Source organism: Nyctibius grandis, chromosome 14 (genome assembly GCF_013368605.1).
Source record: "Nyctibius grandis isolate bNycGra1 chromosome 14, bNycGra1.pri, whole genome shotgun sequence".
In the NCBI taxonomy this organism is placed as follows: Eukaryota; Metazoa; Chordata; class Aves; order Nyctibiiformes; family Nyctibiidae; genus Nyctibius; species Nyctibius grandis.
Genome location: NC_090671.1, coordinates 14,580,940 through 14,607,600, shown reverse-complemented (window position 1 = coordinate 14,607,600; position 26,661 = coordinate 14,580,940). Strand labels below are relative to the sequence as shown.

Below are 26,661 nucleotides of genomic sequence, written 5' to 3'. Positions count from 1 at the left end.
TGTGATGAAATATGGAATATAAAAAGCAAACCCTGTGCTGGAATTTAGCATTTAGTCTACTCCTACCTCCGTGACCATGAAGGAATATTTATATCTCATGTTTTGTCTGTTCCTGTGTGTATAGACCCTCCCGGTGTCTGGTCCACATGCTAAAATCCCAGCAGGGGCAGGACGCTGGGGCACCTTCCTGAAAATCCTTAATTTTCAAGGATTCCTGCTTGAAAATCCCTGTGGTGAAGGGCAGGGGCTGGAAAATATCTACGCCTGGATCTTCCCCAGCGCACGTGTCCCCAGCAACCTCTTCCAAAGGGCACGATGCTCCACGTCATAATTTATTGTTCAAAACCAAACGTGATTCATGATCATTTGCTGTGACTGGTGTCATCTACAATGTCTTCATTTTTTTAAAATAAATATTTCTTAGCACTAAGCCTGGGTCATTTGAGATGTGCTGCGTTATTCTCTCCTGGCACCAGGGCAGGTGTAAGTTTAAGGGTATTTATTGTAGGAACTCTTTGTGCTGTTAAGCTGTTCTTGAGGCTCCCTGTAGCCCAGACGGGCTCTGGTTGAGGGTGGGATGGTGGGAGCTGCTAAAGCATTTCTGTGCTGTGGGGAGGGGCTGCACAGCAGAAGGGGCACCAGCCCCCGCCCAGATCCGCTGTGTTTTTGCAACGACAAAAGAAAGAGAGGGCAGGAAAACCTCCTCGAGAGCTCTGCTCGCTTTATTGGCGGTGGGTCGGCTCCGTAGGGCATCAGCACGCCCTTCCCTGACAAAGCGCAGTGACACCCATCAAACCAGAAAGCCCCTGTAACGCCCTTTGCACCCCCCCCGCCCCAGGACAGGGAGACCTCCCCGCAGACCCTGGTGGGACCCCCCAGCCCAGGCATGGCCAAGGAGGTGTCCGACCCCTCCACACGACGGCAATACCAGCACTGTGTCCCACCTTCCATCGCCATCGTGGCTCCCTTTGCGAGCCAAAGCCACACGTGCACTGGTGACATGATGCACCCACGCAGCCAGAGGCACTGGGAAGCACATGTTCAGATTTCCCCTCCATGAACCGAGCTGGTTAAAGGCCACCTGAGAAGCAAGGAATGGGTCCGAGCAGATGGAGAGCTCACGCTGGCTGCTGTGCTTCAGTGGAGGAACTGTGGCAGGAGCACCCGGAGCCGTGTCCTCCCTCCTCTCCATCCTCCGCAGGAGCCGCAGGCTGAAAACACCCAAAGGAGCTGTGGCAGGAGCCAGAGAGGACACAAGATGGTGAGAGAAAGAGCTGGATCCGTTGATGTTCCTGCTGTAACACCTCCCAGCACAGCTCACTGATGTCTTTTTGGGCCATCAGCTCTTCATAGTCACATCAACTGATCACTCCCCAACACGGGGAAGGAGACAAACTGCTCCTCCCAGTTCCTGAGTTTATTTTAAAACATCAGTTTGAGACTGCTTCTTAAGCAGGGTTACACTTCCTTGTGCCAGGGCCTGCTCAGCCTCAGCACGGCTGTACGGAGTCACCTCCTCCGTCCTGCTCCCCGTGGTGCCTGGGCCAGTTTGTGCTTCCAGCTCCGTCCAGTCTCCTGAGACGTGCCTCACACTGGTGCTTGTTTTAAAGACTAAGGCCAGGGCTTGCAACCAAAACACAGTAAAAGGTTTCAGGTTCTTTTTAAAACCAACTTCTGCACCAGACTTGGCTCAGGACAAGTTTATCTTCTGCCAAGCCGCCCCTCTGATGGACACCCCCAGCGCCAGAGAGAACTTTGAACTTCACGGCTCAAAATACAAACACTGGCATCGTTTATTGAGGCACACGAGTAAGAGTGCAAGGCTTCAGTTCAAGTGCTGAGGAACCAGGTGGGGAGGCGAGGTCTGGCCTCGGAGCAGCAGTGTGTCCCGGTGCCCCTCCTGCTCCGCGGCGATTGCCCTGCACGCCGCTGGCCACCGGCTCAAGGTGGGCCGTCATCATCCAGCGTCGACAGGAGATGGGCGACCTGGGCCTTCTGCGCGCGGGTGATGTGCTGAACCATCTGGATGATGCAGTCCATGGTCACCTCGGGGTTGGCTTGGATCAAGCTGCAAGGCAGAGGGGAGAGGGCAGCTGCCTTGGAGGCTGAAGCAAGAACCGCCTCGTCTCCATCACTGCCGTCCCCAGCCCAGGGGACAGCATCACCCTTGGCACCCCACAGCCGCTCACCTCCGGATGTGCTTGAGCACGTAGTCCCGCTTCAGGTACTTGATGTTCTCCCGAATGGCCGACTGGGTGCCGTCCTCCTCTTGCATGTGCTTCTCCAGCCACTCCACCACCACCTGGTTGTTGTCCCAGAGGTAGCCCTGGGGAAAGCAGCACCGTGGGCAGGGGGGTCCTGCTGCCCACGCAGCCCGAGCCCCCTCCTTCCTGCTGGGGCCTCAGGCTTTTTTCTCCCGGGACAAAACCAGGCAATGGGATTTTTCTTCCCCTGCACATCCAGCACAGCACACTCCCCCACTCCCATCCAACAGCCACAGGGTAAGAGGGTCAGTCTGGAAACTGAAACTTGGGAAAGCAATGGGGGAGCAAGGTGACAGCCCTTGGGACCCCCCCCAGCCGCAGGGACGCCTCAGGAACCCGGGGCTGGGGGTACCTTCGCGGCTCCTTCCGTCTCCATGAACCAGCGCCGCAGCATGGACTGGACGTGGATGTGGCTCAGCTCGCTGTTGGCCTTCAGGACCTCCGCCCTCACCCCCTCCTCCAGCAGCAGCCGCCGCAGCCGCCAGTAGAGGAAGGAGCGGGCGTTCTTCCACTCCAGGATGTCCTGCAGAGATGGGGACACAGTCTGGGTTCACCTTTGCAGAAAGGAGATGATGTGCAGCGGCTGCTCGCTCACAGCTCGTGTCACACACAGAATCACACACAGAATCACTCAGGTTGGAAGAGCCCTCTGGGATCATCAAGTCCAACCATTGCCCTCACACCACCATGGCAACTAGACCAGGGCACTAAGTGCCATGGCCAGGCTTTTCTTAAACCCCTCCAGAGATGGTGACTCCACCACCTCCCTGGGCAGCCCCTTCCAATGCCTAATGACCCTTGCTGAGAAGAAATGCTTCCTAATGGCCAACCTGAACCTCCCCTGGCCAAGCTTGAGGCTGTGTCCTCTTATCCTAGCGCTGGTTGCCCGGGAGAAGAGGCCGACTCCCACTGCGCTACAACCTCCCTTCAGGTAGTTGTAGACTGCACTAAGATCACCTCTGAGCCTCCTCTTCTCCAGGCTAAACACCCCCAGCTCCCTCAGCCGTTCCTCGTAGGTCAGACCCTCCAGACCCTTCACCAGCTTGGTCGCCCTCCTCTGGACTTGCTCCAACACCTCAACATCTTTCTTGAAGTGTCAGCGTGTTGGAAGTCAGCTCTGCTGGGCTGGAGCAGAGAGCAGCACCCGGGGCAGAAGGGGACACTGAGCTGCAGCCTGGGCCTCAGGAGGGGACTTTGCCTCCCACCACTGCAAAACCCCCCGCACCGAGGCCCTTCCCCACGGCCACCCGTGCCCCCGCTCACCGTGATGACGCCTTTCTCCTGCATGCGGCCCGGGGTGTCGTGCAGGTCGGCGAAGTGCACGGCCACCTGGTAGTACATGGGCAGGAGCAGCTCCTCCCGGGCCTTGAGCTGCTTCTCCAGCTCCCTGCGCTGCGCCTCGGACAGCTCGGGGGTCCCTGCGGGACACGCTGTGCTGAGCAGCCCACCCACCGCCCCTGTGACAGGGTCCATGGGCCACCACGGGGTCTGGGCTCTGCTCAGTGCTCCTACCTCAGCCACCCCCACCAGGGATACAGGGCCCCCAGCAGCACGTCCCTTTGCTGTGGCACATTTACACCCCTGCCCAGAGCCCAGCCACAGAAGGGGCCATGCTGTGTTCAGCGTCTGCCATAACAGAGGTGGGAGGTGGCGTTTCCAAGGACTTTGTGGGACTGTGTTTTAGCAGGGTGGAGAGGCATTGGGACAGGGACCTCCCAACTGCTGAGGCAGGAGCCAACCACAGGGTGAAGGGAGACCCAGTGCATTAAAGACAACTTCTGCACGGCTCTAACGACCACGTGTTGTCTCATTAGGTACAGACTCAGCACCTCTGCTGCCATTCTTCATCTCAAAGCATGGGAGAAAAGTCCAGCCCCATTTACGGAGCCCCCAGGAGATACAGGTGTTTTAAAGCACCACCACATCCTCCTGGCAGGCTCCACCATCAGAAAAGCCATGAAGAATTTTCACAGAGGAACACTAAAGGGTTTCCTGATGGTTGCCACTCATGGTTTAACTCACCACTACCAATGTCCACAAGCCAAAACACCCTTCCCTTACCCAGCTGCTCAACAAGCTTGGCATAGACTGTATCGATCCTTCTCATGGTCTTCACCAAATCTTTCTTTCTGAACTTGATCTCCACTGTTCCTCCAGGCTCCAAAATGCCTCCCCTGGAAGGAAAGTTTGGTAAAGCAGGGACTGGTCTGCACAGGAAAATAAATCCTGGGATGAGGTCCAGGCAGCTCTGAGAATTAGGGAGAGAGAAAACCTAAAGCGGCTCTTGTTTCTCTGCACGTGGGCTGTGGAGGACGCACGTGTATTTTGGATGCTGACCTGCTCTCCTTGTCCGCGTAGAGCTCCACGTACAGGGGGTTGATGGTGGGGTCAATGACCACCCAGGAGCCTCCCCGCAGCTCTGCGTGCGGTGGGATGTAGACCAGGACAGGCTGCTTAAAATCCCGGAGGCTGTCAACGATGAAGGCGCCGAACTTCAGCATTTGGTCGTACATGTCTGAAAGAACAAGAGGACTCGGTGGCTGGGTGCCAGGCTATTGCCCCTTGCCTCCTTCCAGCAGCCCAAAGCCACCTTCTCCATTGGAGGGACCAAACAAGCACCCCAAAACCAGCCCAGCAGGAAGCCACCTAGGTCCTGGCGATGCCCCATCACCTCCCCAGCCAACCCCACATCCTGGAGAGGTGTGGGCAGGACCCCGGCAGGCTGGGTCATCCCAGGAGCCCAGGGCTGGCAGGAGGGCACAGCACGGGGGTCTGGGCACCCCGAGCACGGGTACCTTTCATGCCGCTGGAGAAGCCTCGCCAGTTGGCAAAGATCATCAGCGGGAGATGCTCCCGGTTGAAGTCCCGCATAGCCTGGGCTGTTTTAAAAGCAGAGTCTGGAAACCAGACCTGCCCGGCCTGCTGGATGATCTGGAAAAGATGGTGAGAGGCGGCGCTGAGATTGGTGCCAGTGCTTCCCAGCACACTGCACTGGGAGGTTGGCAGCACACGGTGTGAAAGAGCTGAAGGAAAACAAGCTGAGCGAGCACCTCGATTTCACCAGCCTTTAAGGAAAATCAAGACATGCCAAAGGATCACACTAAGTTTTTTCCCAGCCTCGTCCCAGCTGCACTAAGGTCTCCCCACGCACCTTCGCCTCCGAGTCCGGGTTGGCAGGGTCCGCGGGTACCGTCACCTCCACGGTGCGGGTCTCGACAGCGATGACACCCACGGGGAGACCTCCCAGCCTGCAGCGAGGCCGGGTGGTCTCAGCAGAGGCCAGCTCCCCTCCACGCTGCACCCCAGCCCCACCAGAGAGGTGTTCCCCCCCCACCATCCCAAGGCTTGAGCACGCCTGGCCATGCCTACAGGCTCCCTGCGTCGCTCTCTGCCCCGGGGCTCCGTCCCCTGCTCCCGGCAGTACCTCGCTCTGCCAACCACGACCGTCTGAGCCCACGGTCTCATGATCTCCAGGAAGCTGCCCTGGTCGAAGAAGCCACTCTGCCAGGTCCCCTTGAGAGCTGCAGAGCACAGGACAAAGCCGAGCGGTGCCATGGTGAGCACTGAAGGGCTCCCTGGGCACCAACCCACCGCAAAAAGCACCTTCTGCACCAGGATGGGGGGGGCTGCAGCTACAGGACATGTTTGGGAGCGTTGCTGCAGAGGTCTTGGGTTGCCTTCACTTACTTGGATGGGGTCTCCCTGCCAGCATCCACCTGGGGTCGTAGGGGACTTTGGAAGGGACAAAATCGATTTCTCTTTCGACGGGGTCGCTTATGGCAGTGACGGGCACCGGGCTCTGGTTATCCTGCACAGGAGAGCCCCGATGGGCAGGTCACCAACCAGGGCTGGGGTAACACCCCCCACCACCGTCCCGCAGCCCCCTCCTACCTTGGGTATGTACGAGAGCCACTGCAGGATGGTGTAGACCCCCTCAAAGTCATCGGGGACGGTGACGTGGGCAACGCCGTTGTTGTGCATGATCTGCACGCCCCCCAGCTGGTTGTTGGAGGTGTAAACCTCACGTCCCAACACCTAGCCGGAATCATCGACAGAAATACAGCTCAGTCCCTGCTAACACAGGAGCTGCTCCTCCTCCTTGCTCTGTTTGTTAAGTCAAACCTCTGCACAGGCACATTCCCTCTGGTTTGAGGCTGAATTTCCACCTCTGCCTACCAGGGTGACGTTAAAGCAAAAGGCCTCTGCTCTACACCCCTAAATGGACCCACAAGTGCATGGGTTTAGTGAAGCAGGTTTCAAGTCAGCTCAAACCAGTGTGATTCTGCCCAGAGATGGGTCCTGCCCCTGGGACCGGAGCCAAACAGTCCCCGTGGCAGCTCTGCCACCATGAACCGGCCCCTAAAGCAACACCAGATAGCTGCGGGGTGGCCTTCTCCCAATTCTCAGTGACACAAGGCCAGTAGCAGTTCCCCTGGGTCTCCTCCAGACATGTCCTGTGAGGTGACACGCAGGGAACTGCCACCTCTTCCCACGGGACAGGGAAGGAGCCCACGCATGCAGTGGCACGAGGGACAGTGCCGGGGAGGGCAGGCAGCTGGAGCGTGGTACCTTATTGAGAGCCGTGACGCCGGTGAGGATGATGTGGGAGTTCTCCACCTGGATGACACGCTGGCCCAGCCTCACCAGGTACGCGCCGATCCCGATGGCACGACAGGTCACCTGGGCACACGCACAAGGACACGGGGGGTTACCGGGGAGAAAGGGCTGCAGCAGGGCCCGCAAGCACTGGGAGAATAATGCTCCCTGGCTCTGCAGGAGTTACACCGAGTCGCTTGTTGCATCTTATTCCCCCCCAGGGTGACCTTAAAAGCAAGTAGGAGAGAGGGAAGGAGCGGAGCAGGGGAAGGACCCACGGCTGTACCATGCTGATGGTCACTATTTCATCGTAAGCACGAGAGGACTCCCCGGCGATGGTACCAGCAGCTCGGAGGTTTTCCACCCCAAATCCGTTGTCCTTCCCAATGATGTCCAGGAGGACATACCTGCAGGAAAGACAGAGCCACGGGGGTGTGGGCAGGACGGGGGGAAGCACTCGCTTGCGGGATGTGCCTGGCAGGGTGCTGAGCCAGGATGTGGGAGCTGCAGCCCGGCGGGGACACAGGGCAAGGCTCGGGGCAGCTCTGCGTGCCCCACGGGCTAGCGGGGCTCACCTGGACTCGCCCCCTTCCTCCACGTGCTCACAGTGCACCGAGTTCATGGCGCTGATCCTCGTGTAGTCCTGGGGAGTCAGGTACAGGTACCTGAACCCCTGGAAATAAAGAGGAGGAGGATGAGTTGTGGAGCCCCCTGGGCACATGGGCACGGCCCCTCTCCAAACCCAGCCCAGACCTGCCCTGGGCATCAGCAGGGGCTCAGGGACCACGGCTGGCCAGAACCATCCCCGCAGCAGTGGGTGCACACGTGGGCTCACACCCTGCCTGCATTGATCCCCCAGTTTATCTCCCAGTTTAGCCCTGGTCCTTCCTTCCCCAGTTAAGTCCCCCGTTGTTTTCTGCGATGGCAGGAGGGGAGGCGCCCACACACCTTGTAGGGGTCCGCAGGGTCCACCCAGGCCACCTGGAACATGTGCTTTATCTCGTCGGCAAAGCCGATGCGGGCGCCGCTGTTGGCAGCGATGTAGATGCGGGGGATGCCCTCGGCCCGTGCCAGCTCCGAGGCCCGCAGGAAGACCAGGTCCTCCTCCGGCGCGAAGGAGCCGATCTTGTGCGTGATGTCGTTGCAGATGAGCACGATGTCCCGGCCTTTCGGGTACTCGGGGGTTTTCAGCTTCATTTTGAAAGCAACCATCCCCACCTGCCCCAAGACAGCACAAGGTCACAGGCTCTCCAGAGAAATGGGGTCAGAGCTGCAGGCTGCATTAACAGACACAATGCTCGTGTGAGGAGCATCCCCCAAGGCTTCAGGCACAGCCAGACCAGGGAAGCCACCAGCCATTCCCACCTGCCGCGGCACGGCTTCCCCCCACCCTACTCTCTCGTCCCATTCCCAAATCATCCCCTGCTACCTCGTTCCCTCCAGGGACCCTGTTCATCTGCACCAGGTGCCCCTGCGAGTCCAGCACCAGCTCGGTGTACGTCAGGACGTCCTTGGGGTACAGCTCCGAGGAGCCCCACAGCTTGAAGAGAGCCTGCAGAGACACCACGCACAGCATGAGCTCAAAGCACGGGGCCGTGGCAGCTCCAACACCATCGCCAAGCACAGACACACACTCTTGCAGCGGGCTGGGACTTGGGGTGGGCAAAACTTCATGTTAGAGCCCCCACCCTGCTGCAGACCTCCTTGCACGGGGCTTTCTGGTTCACGTTCTCCATGAGTGTGACTACAGCAATTGGCAAGAGCTAGGAATGGGCTTAGAAATGCTTCCTCTAACCAAGAATGTTGGGGCTTGGGCTCTTTTTTCTCATTTGCCAGCTGAGGGGAGAGGAGTCTTTTGCCCAGATGGGAATATCTGGGGAGGGTGAGGAAGAAAAGCAGATACAATAATCTGGAGCCTCTTTCTGCTCAGCTGGACTCACCTGCCTGATCAACTCGGGGAAATCATACACATAGGTGGTGCCCAAGGACTGCGCCTGGAACCGCTTGGCCTGCAGCAGGTCCTTGGTGACGTAGGGGGTGTTGATGAGCATCCCGTGCTGTGGCCCTTGCTTGTCCCCATACGACTGGAACTTGATCTGGAGAGAAGGGCAGAGCGTTGGCTGCCTGCCCTCGGCGTGCAGGGGAGTCCCCTCTGCAATGCCAAGGTGCCAGAGCCCCGCAGGGCTGGAGTGCTGCTGAGCTTGGCCTGCCCAAGATGCTCATGCCCATGGCTCTACTCAACCAAAACCCATGATTTTCCACCCTGCTCTTCGCTATTGAGGGGACAGAGTGCAAAACTGCTGCGCTGCAAGTACGGGTCATACCCTAACACTGACCTTCACCTCCAAGACCAAAAACTGCCTGACTATGCACCAGCAACACGCCTGGGGCTCAGCACCATTTTGGAGCAAAGCATCACCCCGAGGTGCCCAACTGGATGCAGCACAGAGGGGAGTGAAGCGGGCCAGCCCTGGGAACGCTGCTGCCCGGGCCAGGGGGCTCTGAGACAGACCAACACTGCAGGTGCACGAGAATTTTTGCAGAAACCACCCCAAAGCCTTGCCGTAGCTGCTCAAGTTGTGGTTGGGTTCCCATCTGCAGGTGCCACCCGCAGTTACTCACGCTGCCGGTGCCGGGGTCCCGCACTTCCTTGTAGAGGCTGATGTCCAGGTAGTAGCCGGACTCGGTGGTCAGGAAGAGGCGGATGGGGATGGCGGTGGCCGTGGGCGTCAGGCGAATGTTGATCTTCACCTCGGCCTGCAGGACCCGCAGCTTCCAGAGGCGGCTGCCGTAGCGCATCACCATGGACCGCACCGACTCCTCGATCTGGGCAGGGGACAGCACACAGATGGGTCCGTGGTCCCGGGGACACCACTGCCTCCGATGCCAAGGCTGGAGCAGCCCCACTGTGTCTCCACCCCAAATAGCCATTTCAGATTTGCTTTGGGCAAGCTCCTTCCCTCTCTCCATCCCTCCCATCCCTGGGGGTTGGTGCTGCCATCCAGCCTCTCCGCTGGTGAGAGGGAAAGACGGTGCCCCACAGCCCCCTGAATGGACACAGCCCAGCTCCTTCAGACCACACGCTGCCCGGGAGATGAGCCTGCCACCCACCCTCCTGCCCTCCAGCAACCTGTACAAGAACCCACCTTGGAGGGGTCCATGACGACCGTGGGGGCGAAGTTGAGGAAGATGTGGTTGCAGTCGGTGCGGACAGTGGTGTTGCTGGAGGCCACCTCCAGCTCATCCATCGCCTCCAGGAGCAGCCGCTCGCCCTCGTTCTGCAGGTACTCGAAGGAAGCCTCCTACGGTGCACAGAGCAGCTCAGGGGCAGCCGGAGCAAACCCCTGCACCCAAAACCCACCCACCTCCACCCGCATGCCCAGGGGCCGCGGCACCACCTTGCCTTGGTGACGAGGTCCGTGTGGCGCACGATGGCGCGGATGAAGAAGCGGTAGTCGGTGGCCTCGGTGCCCGCCCGCACCTTGGCAGCCCCCAGGTAGAGGTGCATCTTGTGGTTGGCACAGGGGATGGCCGTCAGGTCGAAGTTGCACATGCGGCTCAGCTCCAGCTGGAAGGCCAGCGCCGGCTCCAGGTGCCGGTAGATGTGGTCCTCTGCGAACTGGTGCGGGGCGGGCGGTGAGCGAGTGGCCGGCATCAGCCCAGCCCTGCTTTAACCACAGCTCTTACCTCGTCCCTCGCTCTGAACGTGAAAAACTTTGGGAATTGTCTCTAGAGCAAAGGGGAGAGAGAGCTCAATGAGAATAATCATAGAATCATTAAGGCTGGAAAAGACCTAAAAGATCATCAAGTCCAACCACCAACCCAATGCCACCATGCCCGCTAAACGATGTCCTGAAGTGCCACATCTAGACATTTTTTGGACACCTCCAGAGATGGTGACTCCACCACCTCCCTGGGCAGCCCCTTCCAATGGCTAACGACTCTTTCAGTGAAGAAATTCTTCCTAAGATCCAGCCTGAACCTCCCCTGGCGTAACTTGAGGCTGTTTCCTCTTGTCCTATTGCTGGTTACCCAGAAGAAGAGGCCGACCCCCACCTCGCCACAACCTCCTTTCAGGCAGTTGTAGAGGGTGATAAGGTCTCCCCTCAGCCTCCTCTTCTGCAAACTAAACACCCCCAGGTCCCTCAGCCGCTCCTCATAAGACTTGTGTTCCAGACCCTTCACCAGCTTCGTTGCCCTTCTTTGGACTCGCTCCAGCAGCTCAATGTCCTTGTCGTGAGGGGCCCAGAACTGAACACAGTATTCGAGGTGTGGCCTCACCAGTGCTGGCACACGGGGGTTTTTTTGATTTTCAGTGAATTCATTAAAAAGAAAAAACCTCGCAGGCTTCCTCCTCCCCCAAAGGGAAAAGAGCTGGGAGCAATCGATGCCTTTTAAAGGCAACTTGAAGCTATGGAGCGGCCACGCAAGAATCACACGTTACTGGAAACATTAGTGGCATAAATGATAATCCAGGAGAGCAATCACTCATTGAATCCCTCATTAATTAATTCCCAGCTCCTGATGCCGGTCGGTACCTCCATCACACAACGCCATGTCTATAAGTTACTTAAACGGGGTTTTAGGGAGGCAGAAGCACGATGCGTCACTGCCTGTCGGTGGCTCAGTCTGCACTTACCTGCTGGGCAATAAGAAACGTGATTCTTCGGAGACCACAATCGATGAGGATGTTTTTCTACATGGAAACAGAAGATTCCACCAGTCACGAGAGCTTAAACATCTCCACCGAGGGAGCAAACAACCCCCAAGTGGCTGCCACGGGGTGCAGTGTTTTGGGGAGCGCTGTGTTGGGATGAGGCAAGCGCCTGGGGACATGGTGCCCTGGCTTGCAGGGTCTGCAAAAAGGGGGTCCAGCAACAGACCTTGGACTGGGCAAAGGCTCTGAAGATGGGCACCAGCTTCTCGTCCTCCGCGTGGTCGGCCCAGCGCAGCGCGATGTTGAGGATGTGGATTGGCTCCTCACGGACGTTCTGGCAACAAAACCCCCCAGTCAAACCTGACCAGCAGCACTGCTGCCATCCCAGCACCACCTGGGGGGACAGCAACGGCACTGTGCCCACCTTGGCATCCTCCTCGTAGATGGTGGCCCGTGTCTCGCTGAAGAGCACGCTCTCTGAAGGTGGGTTGGCGAAGCACGAGATCACTTCGTCGAAGTTCCTGCCCAGATGGCGGGGATGGGGTGACAAGACAGCACGTCATGCCCACCCCCTGCCTGAGGGGACAGCACCAGGGACGAAGGGACCAGCACAGCAGCCTGGGGGCACGCACCAGCTCAGCTGGGCACCACCAGCCCACGACAAAGCTCATGAAACGCAGCTCTGAGCACTGCAGTGTTAATGTGCAGAGATGCTTAACCCGTGCCAGGCAAGCTCCTCCCAGGCTCCACATGTCCCCAAATGACATGTCATGTCCCCACCAGGTAACTGTTGTACTGAAAATACCACTCGGCCCCGATCTCTGGCTGCGGGAGGAACAGGAGCTGTTCCAAGCACTGCCCAGCTGCCACCAGCTTTGGCTCTTCCACCCACTTTTGCTCTCTAATGACTGCAGCAGCACCCAAAAGGCACGTGTGTCACCAGCCAAGCACGACCCTGCACCCCCACCTCGTGAAGTCCTCAAATCTGTCGAAGGCCACCATAGCTCCCATCCGCTGGCTCAGGGGAGAAAAGCCACTGTCCATGAAGAGCTCGGTGCTGTGCCGGGCCAGGTCGGGGTTGGAGACGCTGATGGGGACGGACATCCTGCACGGGGGAGCAAGGCAGCCATCAGGGACCACACAGGTCCCACATGGGACCCTGACCCAGAGAGGGCTCATCCTGCTCCCCTGGCAAAGGGAGAGCGCAGCGGGCAGTTCCCTCTGCAGGTCCCTGTGTTTAGCACGGAGGAGATGACACAAACCCACCAAAAAGGACCACGTCCAGGGGAGTGGGACAGGCGTGCGGGGGCCTCCGTACCTGTTTGGGTGGGAGGAGGGCAGCATGAACTGGAACTCCACCAGGCAGGTGCCATCCGAGAGCTGCCGGTGCTGCAGGCTGTTCAGCTCGTAGGCGAGGTACCCGCGCCGCACGTACACCTGGGAGGGGGACAGCAGGAGGTACCGCCACGTCCCTGCTGCCACCGCACACACCCGTGCCACCCCCAGAGCTCGTGTGCCCCCCCAGCCCTCACCTCCAGCGCTGCCATGCGCACCACCTGGTTGGTGTGGTAGAAGAAGAAGGGAAGCACATCGAAGATGGTGGTTTCTGAGAGGATCAGTTTCTGGGGGAAGAAAGTAAAATTTAGGGCAAGGATGAAGTGAGACCCCTTTGCCCCATTGCAGGATGGGGGAGGCAGGTCCCAGAGGGGTCCCTCAACGTGGGGCTGTGCAGGACTGGCCATGGGACACCCAGCCCACCATGGGGACACCACCAGACCCAGACGTGGATCCACACGTCAGTCCCCCGCCAAAAGGGGTGAGGAGCAGGGGATGGGGACTGGCAGCAATGGGGTGCACCCCCTTCTCTGCTCTGCCCAGGCAGTGACACCGCAGCAAGGCTTTGGTTGCTTTTTTTGGCTGTTTTTAAGGCTAAACCACTCGCAGCCAGACCTCCCCACCAAAGCCACCCAAAAGCCCATTTCCCTCTGCAGAAAATGGCACGATTCCCGACCTTGAGGTTTTCGGGGCAGTACTCGTGTCCGTACATGTCGATAGCAGAGAGGAAGATGGACTCCACCTGGTTGTGCCGCAGCTCGTAGGAGGGCAGGTGAGAGGCGATGAGCACCTGCAAGGGAGAGGCGGCTGGGAGCAGGGGCACGGGGACAGGGATGGAGACAGGGATGGGGACGTCACGGCGCGGCGCTCGCTGACCTGCCGGGCTCTCAGGGCCACTTTGGAGTGCTCGGTCTTGCTGAGCTGCGTCAGCTCCTGGAGGATGGCCGTCAGCTCGTCTGTCAGCGTGGGGTCACGGCCGCAGAGCTGGTCCTGCAACGCACGCACCGCCACGGCTCAGGCCCCTTCATCCCTCACGGGCAATGGGGACGAGACCCGGGGTGCTAAAATGGGCAAAATGCTGCTCTTTGAACCAAGAGGGGAGATAAAGTCCCCTGAACAAAGCAGAAATGGACACTTGAATGCCAAACCCTGGGCTCAGGTGTCCGCCCGCCTTCAAGGGGACAGCACAGGGCTGTGACAGCCACCCACAGCCATGTCCCGTCCCACAGCCACGCAGAGCTGGCCTCAGCTTACGGGCTCTTCCCTGCCGCCAGCCTTTACGCCTGGTGTCTCGGGGTGTGGGCTGCACTCACAATTAACATTGTCACCAGCAGGTTCTTCTTTGCCACCTGGGCGTGCGAGAAGATGCTCTCCAGCACCGGGGTCATGTCGGGTTTGCACTGCTCCCGCAGGCTGATGACGCACTTGTCATAGTGAGCTGTGGGGCAGAGCGTGGTGAGCCCTGCAGACCCCCCAGAGAGCCCCACAGACACCCCAGAGAGCCCCACAGACCCCCCAGAGAGCCCTCACCGTGCTGGAACTGTGTCTCCACTTGCAGGTAGCGTCTCAGCAGGTCCAGCACCACCGCCTTCATGTAGCCCCGGATGCCGCTGCGGTACCTGGGGAGCAGAGAGCCCAGCGTGCTGCAAGGTGGTGATGGTGGTGGTGGGACCAAGGAAGGGCACAGACAGTGTGGGGCTCACCTCTGCACCAGCTGCACCACGCTCTGCGTGTTCATGAAGAAGACCTCCCGCTCGGCCTTCCTCTGCAGCGTGGCCGCGTGGGTGTCCAGCACGTTGGCGATCTGCAGGGAGAGGGCACAGGGTCCAGCACAGCTCGGGGCCAGGGTGGCCACAGGGCCGCCAGCTCCCCAGCTTGCCTGGGCACCGTGCTGCTGCATGCAGAGCCTTTCGTTTGGGTTTTATTTTTTTCCCCCTCAAGTGAAAAATGCAAAGTGACAAATAAATATAGAAGCACAAATATAAAACCACGAACACAAGCATAGGAACACAAATATTTCCCTCACTCATTTCATCTTTTACAGGACAACTTCAGGCAGAAGCTCCCAACCAGCTCTAGCTAAGACAGCAGCGAGGGGCGAGGTGGGGAGCGCAGCCCCCGCGCCGCTCACCTGCTGGCTGGGGAAGCGGCAGAGCACGGAGGTGATGTTGCTGGCGTACTGCGCCATCACCTTCCGGATCGACTTCTCCACCGTCACGGGGATTCTGCCCGAGATGCTCGTCATGATCTCCTGCAGCTCCAGGAGGGGCAGGGAGGGGTCCCGCAGGGTCTTCATCAGCTGCGTCACCCACTCCTTCACCTGCGGGGAGCAGAAGCTGGTGCCGCCCGCGCCCGCTGGTGCTGTCCGCCTTGCCATCATGGCAAACACGAGGCAACGGGGCAGGACACCCTGACCACCTTCACCCCTGGCACCCACCTTGGCGCTGAAGTAGGGCTCGGGCAGGCAGTACCCGTTCATGACGTTGGTGAGATTGTCCAGCATGTTGCGGAGAACCTGGTGATGCTTCTCGCCGGTGATGGGGAGGGTCTGCTGGGCTGGGAGCCCCCCTGTGAATGGCTGTGCCTGGAGAGAGAGGTGGGCTGGCCTGGATCCTTGCCAACACGGGACAGAGTCCCCCGAGAGCTGCCCCAGAGAAACCAGCACAACCCCTCCAGCGTCTGCTTTTGGTTCGATAGGGGAAGCACCAAACGTTCAGCTTCACGTCTCTGCCAGTGCCCCATCATGAAAACAACACAGCAAAGCTGGAGATGTGGACAGAGTGCTGCAGATACACTGAAAACCTGCACATGAGCTTCTGCACGCTGAGCAAGCGGCGTGGGATGCTCACAGAATCACAGAATCTCAGAACGTTAGGGATTGGAAGGGACCTCGAAAGATCATCTAGTCCAATCCCCCTGCTGGAGCAGGATTGCCTAGACCATATCACACAGGAACGCGTCCAAGCGGGTTTTGAATGTCTCCAGAGAAGGAGACTCCACAACCTCTCTGGGCAACCTCACAGAGCAACGCTGCAGCACACAGAGCAGCCACTCGAGCCCCGGCGCAGCTGGCCACATGTGTACCACCCTGTGACACAGCCCTGCTGATGCCCCAGTCAGGGCGGCTCCTCTGTTTTGTCCCCCCATGAGCATCCCCCCAAACCCCGTGGGATGCCGTTTGGGAGCAGATGGGAGGGGACAGCAGCGTGGCTGGTCCCCAGCAGACTCACGGGTTTCACTTTGGTGGGATTGTCCAGCTCGAGGCGGGCTATGACACAGCCTGCCTCCAGCAGCGCGCCCGGCCGCTTGACGTAGTGCACCCGCCCGGCCTCCGCCACCACCAGCGTCATGATGATCTTCATCACCTGGGTGAGGATGGGTGAAATGGGCACCGAGCGAGCAGCATTCGTGTGCTGCACAGCACCTTGGGCACAGAATGGTTAAGGCGCCTCTGGAGATCATCCAGTCTAACCGTTGCCCAAGCAGGGTCACCCAGAGCAGGTCGCACAGGGTTGCATCCAGGCAGGTTTTGAATATCTCCAGAGAAGGAGACTCCCACCCTCCCTGGGCAGCCTGTGCCAGGGCTCTGGCACCCTCACAGCAAAGAAGTTCCTCCTCATATTCAGATGGAACTTCCCATGTTTCAGTTTGTGCCCGTTGCCCCCTGTCCTGTCACTGGGCACCACTGAGAAGAGTCTGGCCCCATCCCCTTGACACCACCCCTAAGGTATTTGTAAGCATTGATAAGATCCCCCCTCAATCTGCTCTTCTCCAGCTGAACAGCCCCAGCTCCCTCAGCCTCTCCTCATAAGAGAGATGCTCCAGTCCTCTGATCATCTTTGTAGCCCTTCGCTGGACTCTCTCTAGTAACTCCTTATTTTTCTTGAACTGGGGGGCCCAGAACTGCACACAGTACTCCAGATGTGGCCTCACCAGGGCCATGTAGAGGGGCAGGAGAACCTCCCTTGACCTGTTGGCCACACTCTTCCTCACGCACCCTAGGACACCATTGTTGGCTCATGGTGAACTTGTTGTCCACCAGAACACCCAGGTACTTCCCTGCAGAGCTGCTCTCCAGTACATCAGCCCCCAACCTGTACCAGTGCATGGGGTTATTCCTCCCGAGATGCAGGACCCTACATTTGCCTTGGTTGAACTTCATGAGGTTCCTCTCTACCCAGCTCTCACCGTGGCAGCATTGGCAGGTTTGATCTTCACCGCGTCCCAGCACCGTGACCGTCCTCTGGGCTCTTTACAAAACTCACCTCAATCTCTGCAAAAACGCTCCCCTCGGCTACGTGGCCACCATCATCCACCGTGTACTGCAGCAGCTTCCCCGCGGAGGGCGAGCGCAGCACCGTCGGGTCCTTCTCCTTCTCGAAGTCGCAAGTTTTGTTGCCGATGGTGATGCGGTACCTGAAGGAGAGGGGAAGGTCTCACCGACCAGCCCCCGGTCAGCAGGGAGGGCCAGCGGGGGCCCAGCGGGGAGGTACCTGTCGATCTCCTCCTTCATGTAGGTGGTGTAGCTGTTGCCGCCGTAGGAGAGCAGCAGGCCGCCGTCGTTCAGGCGGTGCACGTCGATCTCGAGGTGCGTGCGGTTCATGATGATGACGTACGTCGTCAGCGACTGGCGGGCAACCTGCGGTTATTAACCACCTCTTTTTTATGTTGCACGTTTTAAAAGGCCAACCTCGTATTTATCGCATCTTTTCTCCTCGAGGAGAGGAGCACATGTCCCCTGTCCCTGTGAGAAGCACTGCAGCCGGTTCGGGAGGAGCACGGCCCAGCCCTCACCTGGAGAACGTACTTCACGCCCTCATAGATGAGCTCCACGTCGACGATGTTCAGCAAGGAGGCTGCTGGCAGCACCTGCCCCCTGAAACACAACAGCTGGCTCAGGCACCACGAGTACGGCCCGGGCACCACGAGAACGGCTCGGGCCAGCACGGAGCCAAGTGTGTGAGGTGTCAGCGGTGCTGCTGGCATCCAGCCGACTGCGGGAGGGCACGAAGGTGACCGCAGGGGACAAGCATCTGCTCTAAACAACCCACGTGAGCGCCTTGTAAAAATGCATCCGGAGGCGGGCCAGACACTGGCAAAACACGCTCAGATAAGGGCGCAGGGGGAGAGCCCCAGGCGTCCTCCAAGGCCGGAGGAACAACCTTGACATTCAAGTGCAAAGACAAAAGCAAGCTGCGTTCAGCCAAGCTGTTTTCCCAACTGCGTGAAACATTTTCCTCTCTCCAGATAAAGCGGTAGCTGGGAAGCCGGAGCTGTGAGTCACAGCAGACACCCATTTCCCAGGCTGTCGCAGTGCTCCTGCTGCCAGATTTGCAAAGCTTTTGCAGCAAAAGTGGGAAGGAAGATGGCCCAGGGAGAGCAACACTCTGTGCTTGCAGGAGACACCCTTTGGGACGCGCACTCCCCGTGCCCCCGCGCCGGGCAGCCCTCACCCCGCACCTCTCCAGCGAGTGCAGGAAGTCGGTCATGCACGTCCTGAAGGCGGCATCAGCGACGTTCAGGGCACCACAGACGACACCCAGCATCGTGTCTGGCTTCTCTGCCTGATGGGAGCAAAAATAACGGGGTGTGGGTCTTACAGCAAAGGGGGAGCGATGGCCCCGGGGCGGCCGGTCTCCCCCACCTGCACTTTCTCGGCGATCAGATGGTCCAGCCAGCCCGTGTCTATCTCGTTGCTCTGGAAGCTCTCCGTCTCCAGCAGCTTAATCAGATACTCCACTGTGGTCCGGAAATCCCCGCGGATCGACAGCTCTTTCAGGGCGACCACCATGTTCCTTTGAGGGAGCAAAAGCCTCCGTTAATGACCGACGAGGTGGCGCTTGGCTTTCAGCGGAGGAACCCGGGGAACCACAGGGACCGGGGTGATGAGCTCCTGAGCCCTGGGGGCCCTCAGGCCTGGATGAACCAGCCCCACAGTCAGCACTGACTTAAGAAAACACTCAACTACTCAAGGCAGACTCATTACATGTCGCTCAGTTACTGAATGAACGTTGCTGCTCACTGGCACTAAGCACGTGCTTAGCAGATCACAACAACGTGTCTTTAAGGCTCAGGTTGATGAGCTGGGGCCGTAGCACCACCACAGCCCTAAAACTTTGGCTTTAAACCCAGACAGCCTCTGCAGCACAAACAAGCCGCTCAGCGCAGCAGCACCATTCTGGTCCTCTCAGATAAAAGCCACTTTTCCCAGCTCAAGTGCCCACTGCAAGTCTTCCAGAGAAGACCTGCTCTCCACCCCATCCTGCCACACTCACGAGATGGCCTCCTCCCGGTTCTCTCCCCACGAGAAGCAGTGCCCAAACTGGGAATCAGCAAATTCGTGCAGCCCCCCGGCCGCTGCCACGCTGAAGTACCCCCAGACGTTCTTGCTGCTGCGGAAGTTCAGCTCCTGCACCGTCCCCGAGCTGGGCTTGAAACCCTGAGCGAAGACAGAGCAGAAGACACGGAGAAACCAGGCTTGAGACTCGTGCAGCGCCAATAGAAGGGGAAGCCCTGGGCCATTTATCAGTCTGCACGTGGATCTCACCCATCCCGCGGGTACAATCCCTCCCAGCTGGGGTGGACCATGCTGGGAGGGATTTTGGAGTCACCATCTCTGAAGGTGTTTAAGAAAAGACTTGGACATGGCACTTAGTGCCCTGGTCTAGTTGCCATGGTGGTGTCAGGGCAATGGTTGGACTCGATGATCCCAGAGGGCTCTTCCAACCTCATTGATTCTGTGATTCTATGCCCAGTCCGACCCCGCGAGCGGCAGGGTCCCCCCCAGCTCACCTCCTCGGGGTTCTCGCTGGTGATGCGGGCGGCGATGACGTGGCCCCTGGGCACGGGGGTGTTGGTGGGGCTGTGGAAGCAGATGGGCGTATCGCCCCAGGGGCTCTCCCCGTACAGCACCCGGATGTCTTTGATCCTGTGCAAGGGGATGCCCATTGCAATCTGTGCGAGTAACAAGAAGGACTTTAGCTGCTGGAACAAGACTTTGGCATCAAAATTACAACTGGGCGACATCAATAGATGGGTCTGAATTAAGAGCGAGGGAAAGAGGCGCTGTGCTACAAGCAGCTACTTCCAGCAGGGAGCCAGAGGTGAAGAAAGGATGCTACATTGCTTCTGCCTGCACCCTACACACTGATATATGGGACAGCTTCCCTCAGCCTAGCACCTCTCCCTGAATTACAAAATTATTCCATCTAACACACCTCGCACAGCACCCGTGTGCGCTCGGGTACCTGCAGCTGGGCAGCAGGGAGGTTCACGTCCGCGATCATCTCCGTGCAAGGGTGTTCCACCTGCAGGCGCGGGTTGAGCTCGAGGAAGTGGAAGCTGCCGTCCTCGCTGTAGAGGTACTCGACGGTGCCCGTGCTCACGTAGCCCACCATCTGGGCCAGGCGGACCGCGCACTGCGGGAGAGGGGACACCGCCGCGGGGTAACGACCCTCCGTCACCGCAGTGGAGTCGGGGGTGTCCCGAGCAAAACGGCAGCAGTGCTCTTGCAAGTAGACAAGCTGGGGGTCCCTCCCTTCCTTAGGAGCCTCAGGTACCAAAACCCACACTAAATCCAGCAGGGAACAGACCAGTTTCTCACTAGAACCCCCAAAGACCAGGGCCACCCACCTGCTCCATCACCTCGATGTCAGAGGGTGCCGCGATGGTGGTGGGTGCCTCCTCGATGATCTTCTGGTGCCGGCGCTGGATGGAGCAGTCGCGGCCGAAGAGGGAGATGGCGTTGCCGTACTCGTCGGCCAGCACCTGCACCTCCAGGTGCCGCGCGTGCTGCGCCAGCTTCATCAGGAAGATGGGGGACCCGGGCGCCTCCGCCTGCACCTGCGGTGAGGGAGAGGGTTGTGCTCCAGCATCACCCCCTAAAATTCATCCCAGGACGGAGCTAGGTCCTGCGGTGAGCCCAGGTGGGAAGCGCGAGACGCCCGAGGTGAGAGCAGGACCCTGCCGTGTGCCCCAGGATGGGACAGGGATGGGGAGGGGGGGCTCCGGGCACCTCTCACCTGCCGAAAGCAGGCACCAAATTCCTCCGCTGCCTCCACTTTTCGGATGCCTTTGCCCCCACCGCCTTCTGCTGCCTTGATCATCAGCGGGTAGCCGATCCTCTTGGCCACCTGAGGGGGGACAAGGACTGGGGTGACTAAGTGCTCTGAACCCCAACAGTCGCCCCAGCCCCATGCATCTCCAAGCAGGATTGCCCCGAGCCGCATCCGTGCAGAGGGATGAACTGCTGCTGAAACATCCTTGCACCGCTGTCACGTGTGCTGGGAGGCCAAAAGGGCTGGGCCACGCGGGCTCCGAGGAGAAATAACGGTGGGTGGGAGACAAGAGGCTACGCATGGGCTTGGCTTCACCTCCAGGCCCTCCTCCACGTCCTTCACACAGCCCTGTGCATACGTCTCGAGGGGGATGCTGATCGTCTGCTGATGCTTCTGACCCTCCTCGGACCACTGGGCCACCAGACCTGCAGGCACAGCCAGGGCTACAGTCACCACCGGGGTGGCACGCTGGCTATGCCCAGGGGAGCTGGGGACCCCACTGTGGCACATGCCTTGTCCCCTGTTTCCATACTCCCCATCTCCAAAACCTCTCTGCCCAAACCAGCAGCTGCTCGGCTGCAGTGGGGTCCCCGATATCTGCAGCCACCCTGTGGCCAGCCAGGCTGGGGACCCCAACCCTGGTGCTTGCTTTGGGGGAGAAGGGGACGCAGGGAGGAGAGACACAGGGGAGCGGGGATGGTGTGCGGGGCTGGGGAGCAGGCGCTTACCGCTCCCGCTCCACGGCAGCGTGGGGATCTGCACCGTCTGAGCCACGATGGTGGAGGCGACTTTGTCCCCCAGAGCCCACATGGCATCGCTGGGGGGACCTTCGGACAGGGAGGGAAGGGGTGAGCTGGGCCAGCTGGCCTGTCCCCAGCGCACGGATGCTGCAGAAAGCTGCTCCCCACCGAGCTGGCACCATCCGCCCTTCTACAAAGAGTTGGGGCGTGGGAAACCCCCCGAAACCCACTGCCCAGTTCAGGACGGAACTCAACCCTTCTCCAAGGGGTAGCCCAGGCTGTGCCCTGGCTGGGAAGCCCACGAGATCTGCTCCCACCCAACATTCCTCCACGAATGCTGCCTCAGCATGAGCATTAAGGGAAAACCCAGAAAAAAGCGGGATTCCTGGGACAGCTCCAGGAATCCAGCCTGCAGGGGGGACATGCCAGGTGCCCAGAGCAGTGTCCCTGGGGAACGAGCACGCGTGCACACGCTAGCCTGATGCCTGCTGCTCCCTCTGGCATGGGGAAGGCAGCCAGACCTTACCTAGGAAAGCTATCCCATTTTTCTGCAGCAGCTCTGGCAGCTTGGGGTTTTCCGAGGCATGGCCCCAGCCAGCCCACACCGCCTGGACACGGGAGAAGGAGCAGGGGGATCCGTCACCTCCCTGCGCTGGCAGCCCCGTGCCCGGCTCCTCCGCACGGAGGGACGTCGCCCCGTTTCTGAGTGCCCATCTGCTTCCCTCCGCAAAGGGGTGGGAGGCCCACGAGCGGCTGCTACCTGCACTGGGATCCGTTTGGAAATGTCCACGATGAGCTCCACGTTGGCGTAGTTGTTGTTGTTGGCCCCCCCGGGCACGGGCACGTAGTGATCTGCCATTTTGATGTACTCTGAAAGACAGCCCGCGGCAGCGGTGGGAGCCAGGCCCCTCACACCCCTCCCCAAACCCTCCAACTCAGGGAGAAAAAATTATTTACTCCTGGATCTGGCTGTGCAGGAGGAAAGTGTGAGATCCAGCGGGGGGCTGTGCAGAGTCCCCCAGCCCAGGCAGCAGCTCAGGGAGAAGCAAAGGGCTGCCCCGGCTCAGCCCCAGAGCGGGGAACATCCCTCGCTGGGATGCTTTCAGGGATTACCTGCATTAGCCTTGAGGTCCTCAGGGGTGACCATGACCACGAAGCGGATGGCCCGCTCGTTTCGGAACATCTCGTAGGCCCACCGGCGGATGGAGCGCATGCACTTCACGGCGGCGATGCCGTTGTTGGCGATGAGGACCTGGGGGGGGACGGGGACACGGGGCGTCGGGCTGAAACCTCTCCTTGCTGGGCGCATAGCCCCGAGGGACAGCAGCACGGAGGCGAGGACTGGGTGCAGCTACACGTGCCAGCAGGGCAGGAGGTTCTTAACAGCAGCTTTGATGCCCGACACTGGGGTTAACGAAGGACGGGACTTGCAAGCAGCTGCTGTGCAAGGGCAGCGCTGGGAGGGTTTCCCTCTCCCAGCCCGCGAGGGTGGGTGAAGCCGGGGGATGAACAGCTCTGGGCTGCCCCAGGCTGACATCAGCCCGAGCCTGGTGGGTGCAGGAGACTTGGGCAAGGCTCAAGGATGGTGCCCGGAAAAGCAAAGGCAGGGGCACGCGGGGAAAGACCTTCTCGATGACGCGGTTGCCCCCGAAGCGGGTGACGAACTCTGCCGGCGAGGCGACGGTGAAGTCCCGTTGCAGATCCATCTTCCTGTGCTCGCGGCCCCTCCTCGCCAGGTGCAGCCCGGACATGCTAGGCCTGCAGCGGGACACGACAGCCATCAGCGAGCCCACCCTCGCCAGGCACAACGTGTGCTGCCGCTGGCTCAGGCTTCCCTGGTGGTCGGGTCTGCGGAGAGCCCGGCAGCAGCGGGCACTGGAGACCAGACTGTGCCCCCTCAGCAGTTTCTTCCAAGGAAAGCAATAAAACCCTTCACCCTGCTGAAACACACAGGGAACATCAGGGTTCACCTCCTCGTTACCAGCTCCCTGTCACGCACCGGGATGTCTCCAGGGACATTTAACACCCGCTGCAACACCGCAGAGGAAAGCTGGCTTTGGCTGAGTTACACGGAGCAAGCAATCGGGGTGAACAGAGCGTGTTTCATAATTAAAACACCCCCACAGAATCCCAGAATCAGTCAGGTTGGAAGAGCCCTCTGGGCTCATCGAGTCCAACCGTTGCCCTGACACCACCATGGCAACTAGACCATGGCAACTAGACCAGGGCAACTAGACCAGGGCAACTAGACCAGGGCAACTAGACCAGGGCACTAAGTGCCATGTCCAGTCTTGTCTTAAACCCCTCCAGAGATGGTGACTCCACCACCTCCCTGGGCAGCCCCTTCCAATGGCTAATGACCCTTGCTGAGAAGAAATGCTTCCTAATGTCTAACCTGAACCTCCCCTGGCCAAGCTTGAGGCTGTGTCCTCTTGTCCTATCGCTGGTTGCCTGGGAGAAGAGGCCCCCCAGCAGTTCCATGGGGCAAAACACAGCACCGAGCGCGGACCCTCCCTCTGCCAGGAGCGTTATGTGCACAAACACCCCTTTGTAGTAGCCCAGGTCTGCTGCAAAGCCCCCACAGCTCCTGGTTCACACCAGGCCCCGTTGCAGAGCTGTATCTATCCCCCACGTCCCTGGAGGACACCCGGAGCAGCCCGGCTGGGTGGGGTGGGTGGCAGGAGGGGCAACAGGGACACGGAATGGCACAGAGCATCCCTTCCCTGGTGTCCGTGCAAGGCGAGCGGGATTGATGCCTCCAAACCTCATGGCACGAGCACCAGATCTCCGAGGGGTGCAGTTGGAGACGCCCCTACAAGACCACCCCGAGCTGTGCTAGGGCCACCGAGGGGGGAACAACGAGCAGGCAACGAGCTGCCTTGGCCATTTGCACCGCCCGTAACGACAGCAGACACAGCTCCTTGCCAGATCAGACCCCATCCTGCCCACGCTGCCCGCTCCGCAACCCCAAAACGCCTTCCCAGACTCACCACGCTGCTGGCCAGACTCACCCCTACCATGGTTTTCCACTGAAGGCATTTCCATGCCCTCCGGACTCTATTCCTCATTTCCCAGCCCATCGTGCATCCCCAAGGTGGGCAGGTGGGAGTGGGCTGCGCTGGCGGGGGCTGTGGCAGCCCCTCGGCAGGGCTATAGGGCAGCCCTCACGCCTCCCACCCCCTGGCACGGCGGTGGCTGGCGCAGGAGGGTCTGGCAGTGCCGGCAGCCCATCGCGGGCAGGCAGGGACCTCCCCAGCAGCCAGGCACGTGCTTTCCCACGGCCCTGCCCAGAGTTTTAAACAACTTTCTATTTTAATTAGCAGGTTCACATTCCCCCCCTGATAACTCAGCCAGATTTTGAACTGTTGATTGTTATTCCATGGATGAGCTATAAATAAGTAAAGGAAGAAGGACCAGCCCTTGCTGAGAATGAGCAGATTTTGCACAAGTAGCACTTGGCACATTTATTTTAAGGGGAAATGTGTCGAAACCCCCTGGGAAGTTGGGAAATGTCCCAGTCTCTCCCTGCACTCAGGGTATTTTTCAAGTAGCTGGAGCAGCGCATTGAACCGTGCTGGGTTTATGGCACTCCAGAGCGTGCCCTGCGCTGCCCGCTTCCCTCCCACAGCCCCAAACCCCATCTAGGCAAGAAGACACCATCGGGCTGTCAACTTTCATAACACAGCCCTGCAGCCAAAGGTCTTTTATTTTTAACAGCGGCAGGAGCGGAGCAGCCCGGAGGAGCTGGGCAGCGGCGCTTTGTTTCCAGTTATTTATAAGGGCCGTCACCCTTATTATATTATTACCAGTTATTTATAAGGGCCGAAACACACCCACAAAAAGCATCTCCCCACCCCAAACAGGGCATCTTTGTACCACCGCCACCCCCACGCATCCTACCTCATGCCGGCGGTGGGCTCCAGCAGGGCGGTCATGGCGGGGGGCTCGGCACCGGTCGCCCCCACCCCAGCCAGGCTGCTGCGCCGGCTGCCCACCCTGAAGGCCGCGGCCACCAGCTCATCGTCAGAGGAGTTGTCATCGAAGGAGCCCAGCACAAACTTGGCCAGGGTGGGCCGGCGGAGAGCGGCGGGGTTGTACACTGCGATCTGCTCCTGCTCCCCCACCTCGGCCTTGCCTGCCTGCGGCAGCGGGCTGGGGGCCGCGGGGCTCGGCCGTGCCGGGGGCTTGGCTACGGTGGGAGCCGCCGGCTGCTCCGCCGGGGTCTGCTCCGGCTTCTCCTCCTCCCCAGGCTGAAGGTTGGACATTTTGGCCCAGATGAGCAGCAGCAGGAGGAGCAGGGCAGCCAGCAGCATTCACCTGCCCTGGGGAGAGACACAGAGACCCTCCATCAGGGCTGACCCCCACCAGCCAGGCCGGGGGGACAGGAGCAGCACCCCAAAACACCGAGGCCCCTTCCCCAGTGCTCCCCACACCGCAGCCCCCCACAGCACCCAGCCAGACCCCCCTCCAGCTCGGCCAGCCTGCCTGCATGCTCCACCGGAGCTATTTTTACTCCCCAAAACAGCAGCAGCGCTGGTGGGGGCAGGACGCGGGGCACAGCTAAGGGGGCTGAAATGGCCCCCCGCCTCCCCAGCACCGAGAGGGGGGCGGTGAGGCCGCCCCGCTGACCCCAACCCCTGCCCCTCCCAGAGGGGGGCCCTTTGTGAACCCCCAAATCTCTACAAGCAGTTAAAGCTGGGAATGGCCCTGAGGGGAAGCCGCCCAGCCCCGCCACGCTCCCCTCAGCCCCTGGCCGCTCACCATGGGTGCGGAGCCCCGCGGGTCCCCCCGCCGCGCCATGCCTGCCCGCGCCGCGGCTCCCGGTCACACTTATCTCGGCCGGTCACTCCAGCCAGACGCCGGCACGGTGCCAGGCCCCAGGGGGGAGCGAGGGCCAGGCCGGGGGGAGCCTGTGCCCCGGCCCCCCGCGTCCCCCCGCGGTCGCGTTGCGGCTGCGTTCTCGCACGTGACAGACACGTCAAGCAGAAATATTTCCCCGCTAAGGCGCCTGG

General features: G+C 60.0%; 1 protein-coding gene across 3 annotated transcripts; it reads right to left on the bottom strand.

The window, feature by feature from the left end:
• Window positions 1-704: 704 nt before the first annotated feature.
• ACACB (acetyl-CoA carboxylase beta) lies at window positions 705-26,622 on the bottom strand. 3 transcript variants are annotated; one of them, XM_068412476.1, is made up of 53 exons: window positions 26,411-26,622; window positions 25,550-25,971; window positions 23,275-23,407; window positions 22,763-22,901; window positions 22,410-22,519; window positions 22,176-22,257; window positions 21,638-21,736; window positions 21,225-21,334; window positions 20,874-20,984; window positions 20,485-20,694; window positions 20,100-20,270; window positions 19,645-19,806; window positions 19,128-19,291; window positions 18,497-18,647; window positions 18,313-18,416; window positions 17,647-17,728; window positions 17,346-17,491; window positions 17,118-17,268; window positions 16,083-16,217; window positions 15,290-15,436; window positions 14,984-15,172; window positions 14,556-14,656; window positions 14,383-14,471; window positions 14,166-14,290; window positions 13,729-13,842; window positions 13,529-13,642; window positions 13,050-13,139; window positions 12,836-12,954; window positions 12,485-12,622; window positions 11,942-12,038; window positions 11,744-11,851; window positions 11,500-11,556; window positions 10,548-10,589; window positions 10,264-10,479; window positions 10,007-10,162; window positions 9,483-9,686; window positions 8,801-8,956; window positions 8,290-8,412; window positions 7,809-8,078; window positions 7,436-7,533; window positions 7,147-7,267; window positions 6,834-6,944; window positions 6,156-6,299; window positions 5,952-6,072; window positions 5,689-5,785; window positions 5,416-5,512; window positions 5,060-5,195; window positions 4,602-4,779; window positions 4,326-4,438; window positions 3,528-3,682; window positions 2,617-2,787; window positions 2,190-2,326; window positions 705-2,068 (listed from the first exon to the last, which is right to left on the bottom strand). In XM_068412476.1, exons 2-53 carry the CDS (start codon window positions 25,960-25,962, stop codon window positions 1,942-1,944), a joined length of 7,134 nt encoding a protein of 2,377 aa, XP_068268577.1. In that variant the 5' UTR covers window positions 25,963-25,971; window positions 26,411-26,622; the 3' UTR covers window positions 705-1,941. The 3 variants fall into 3 exon arrangements, with proteins under 3 accessions (XP_068268577.1, XP_068268578.1, XP_068268579.1); XM_068412477.1 differs by lacking the exon at window positions 8,801-8,956; XM_068412478.1 differs by lacking the exons at window positions 25,550-25,971; window positions 26,411-26,622 and adding an exon at window positions 24,661-24,828.
• Window positions 26,623-26,661: the final 39 nt, after the last annotated feature.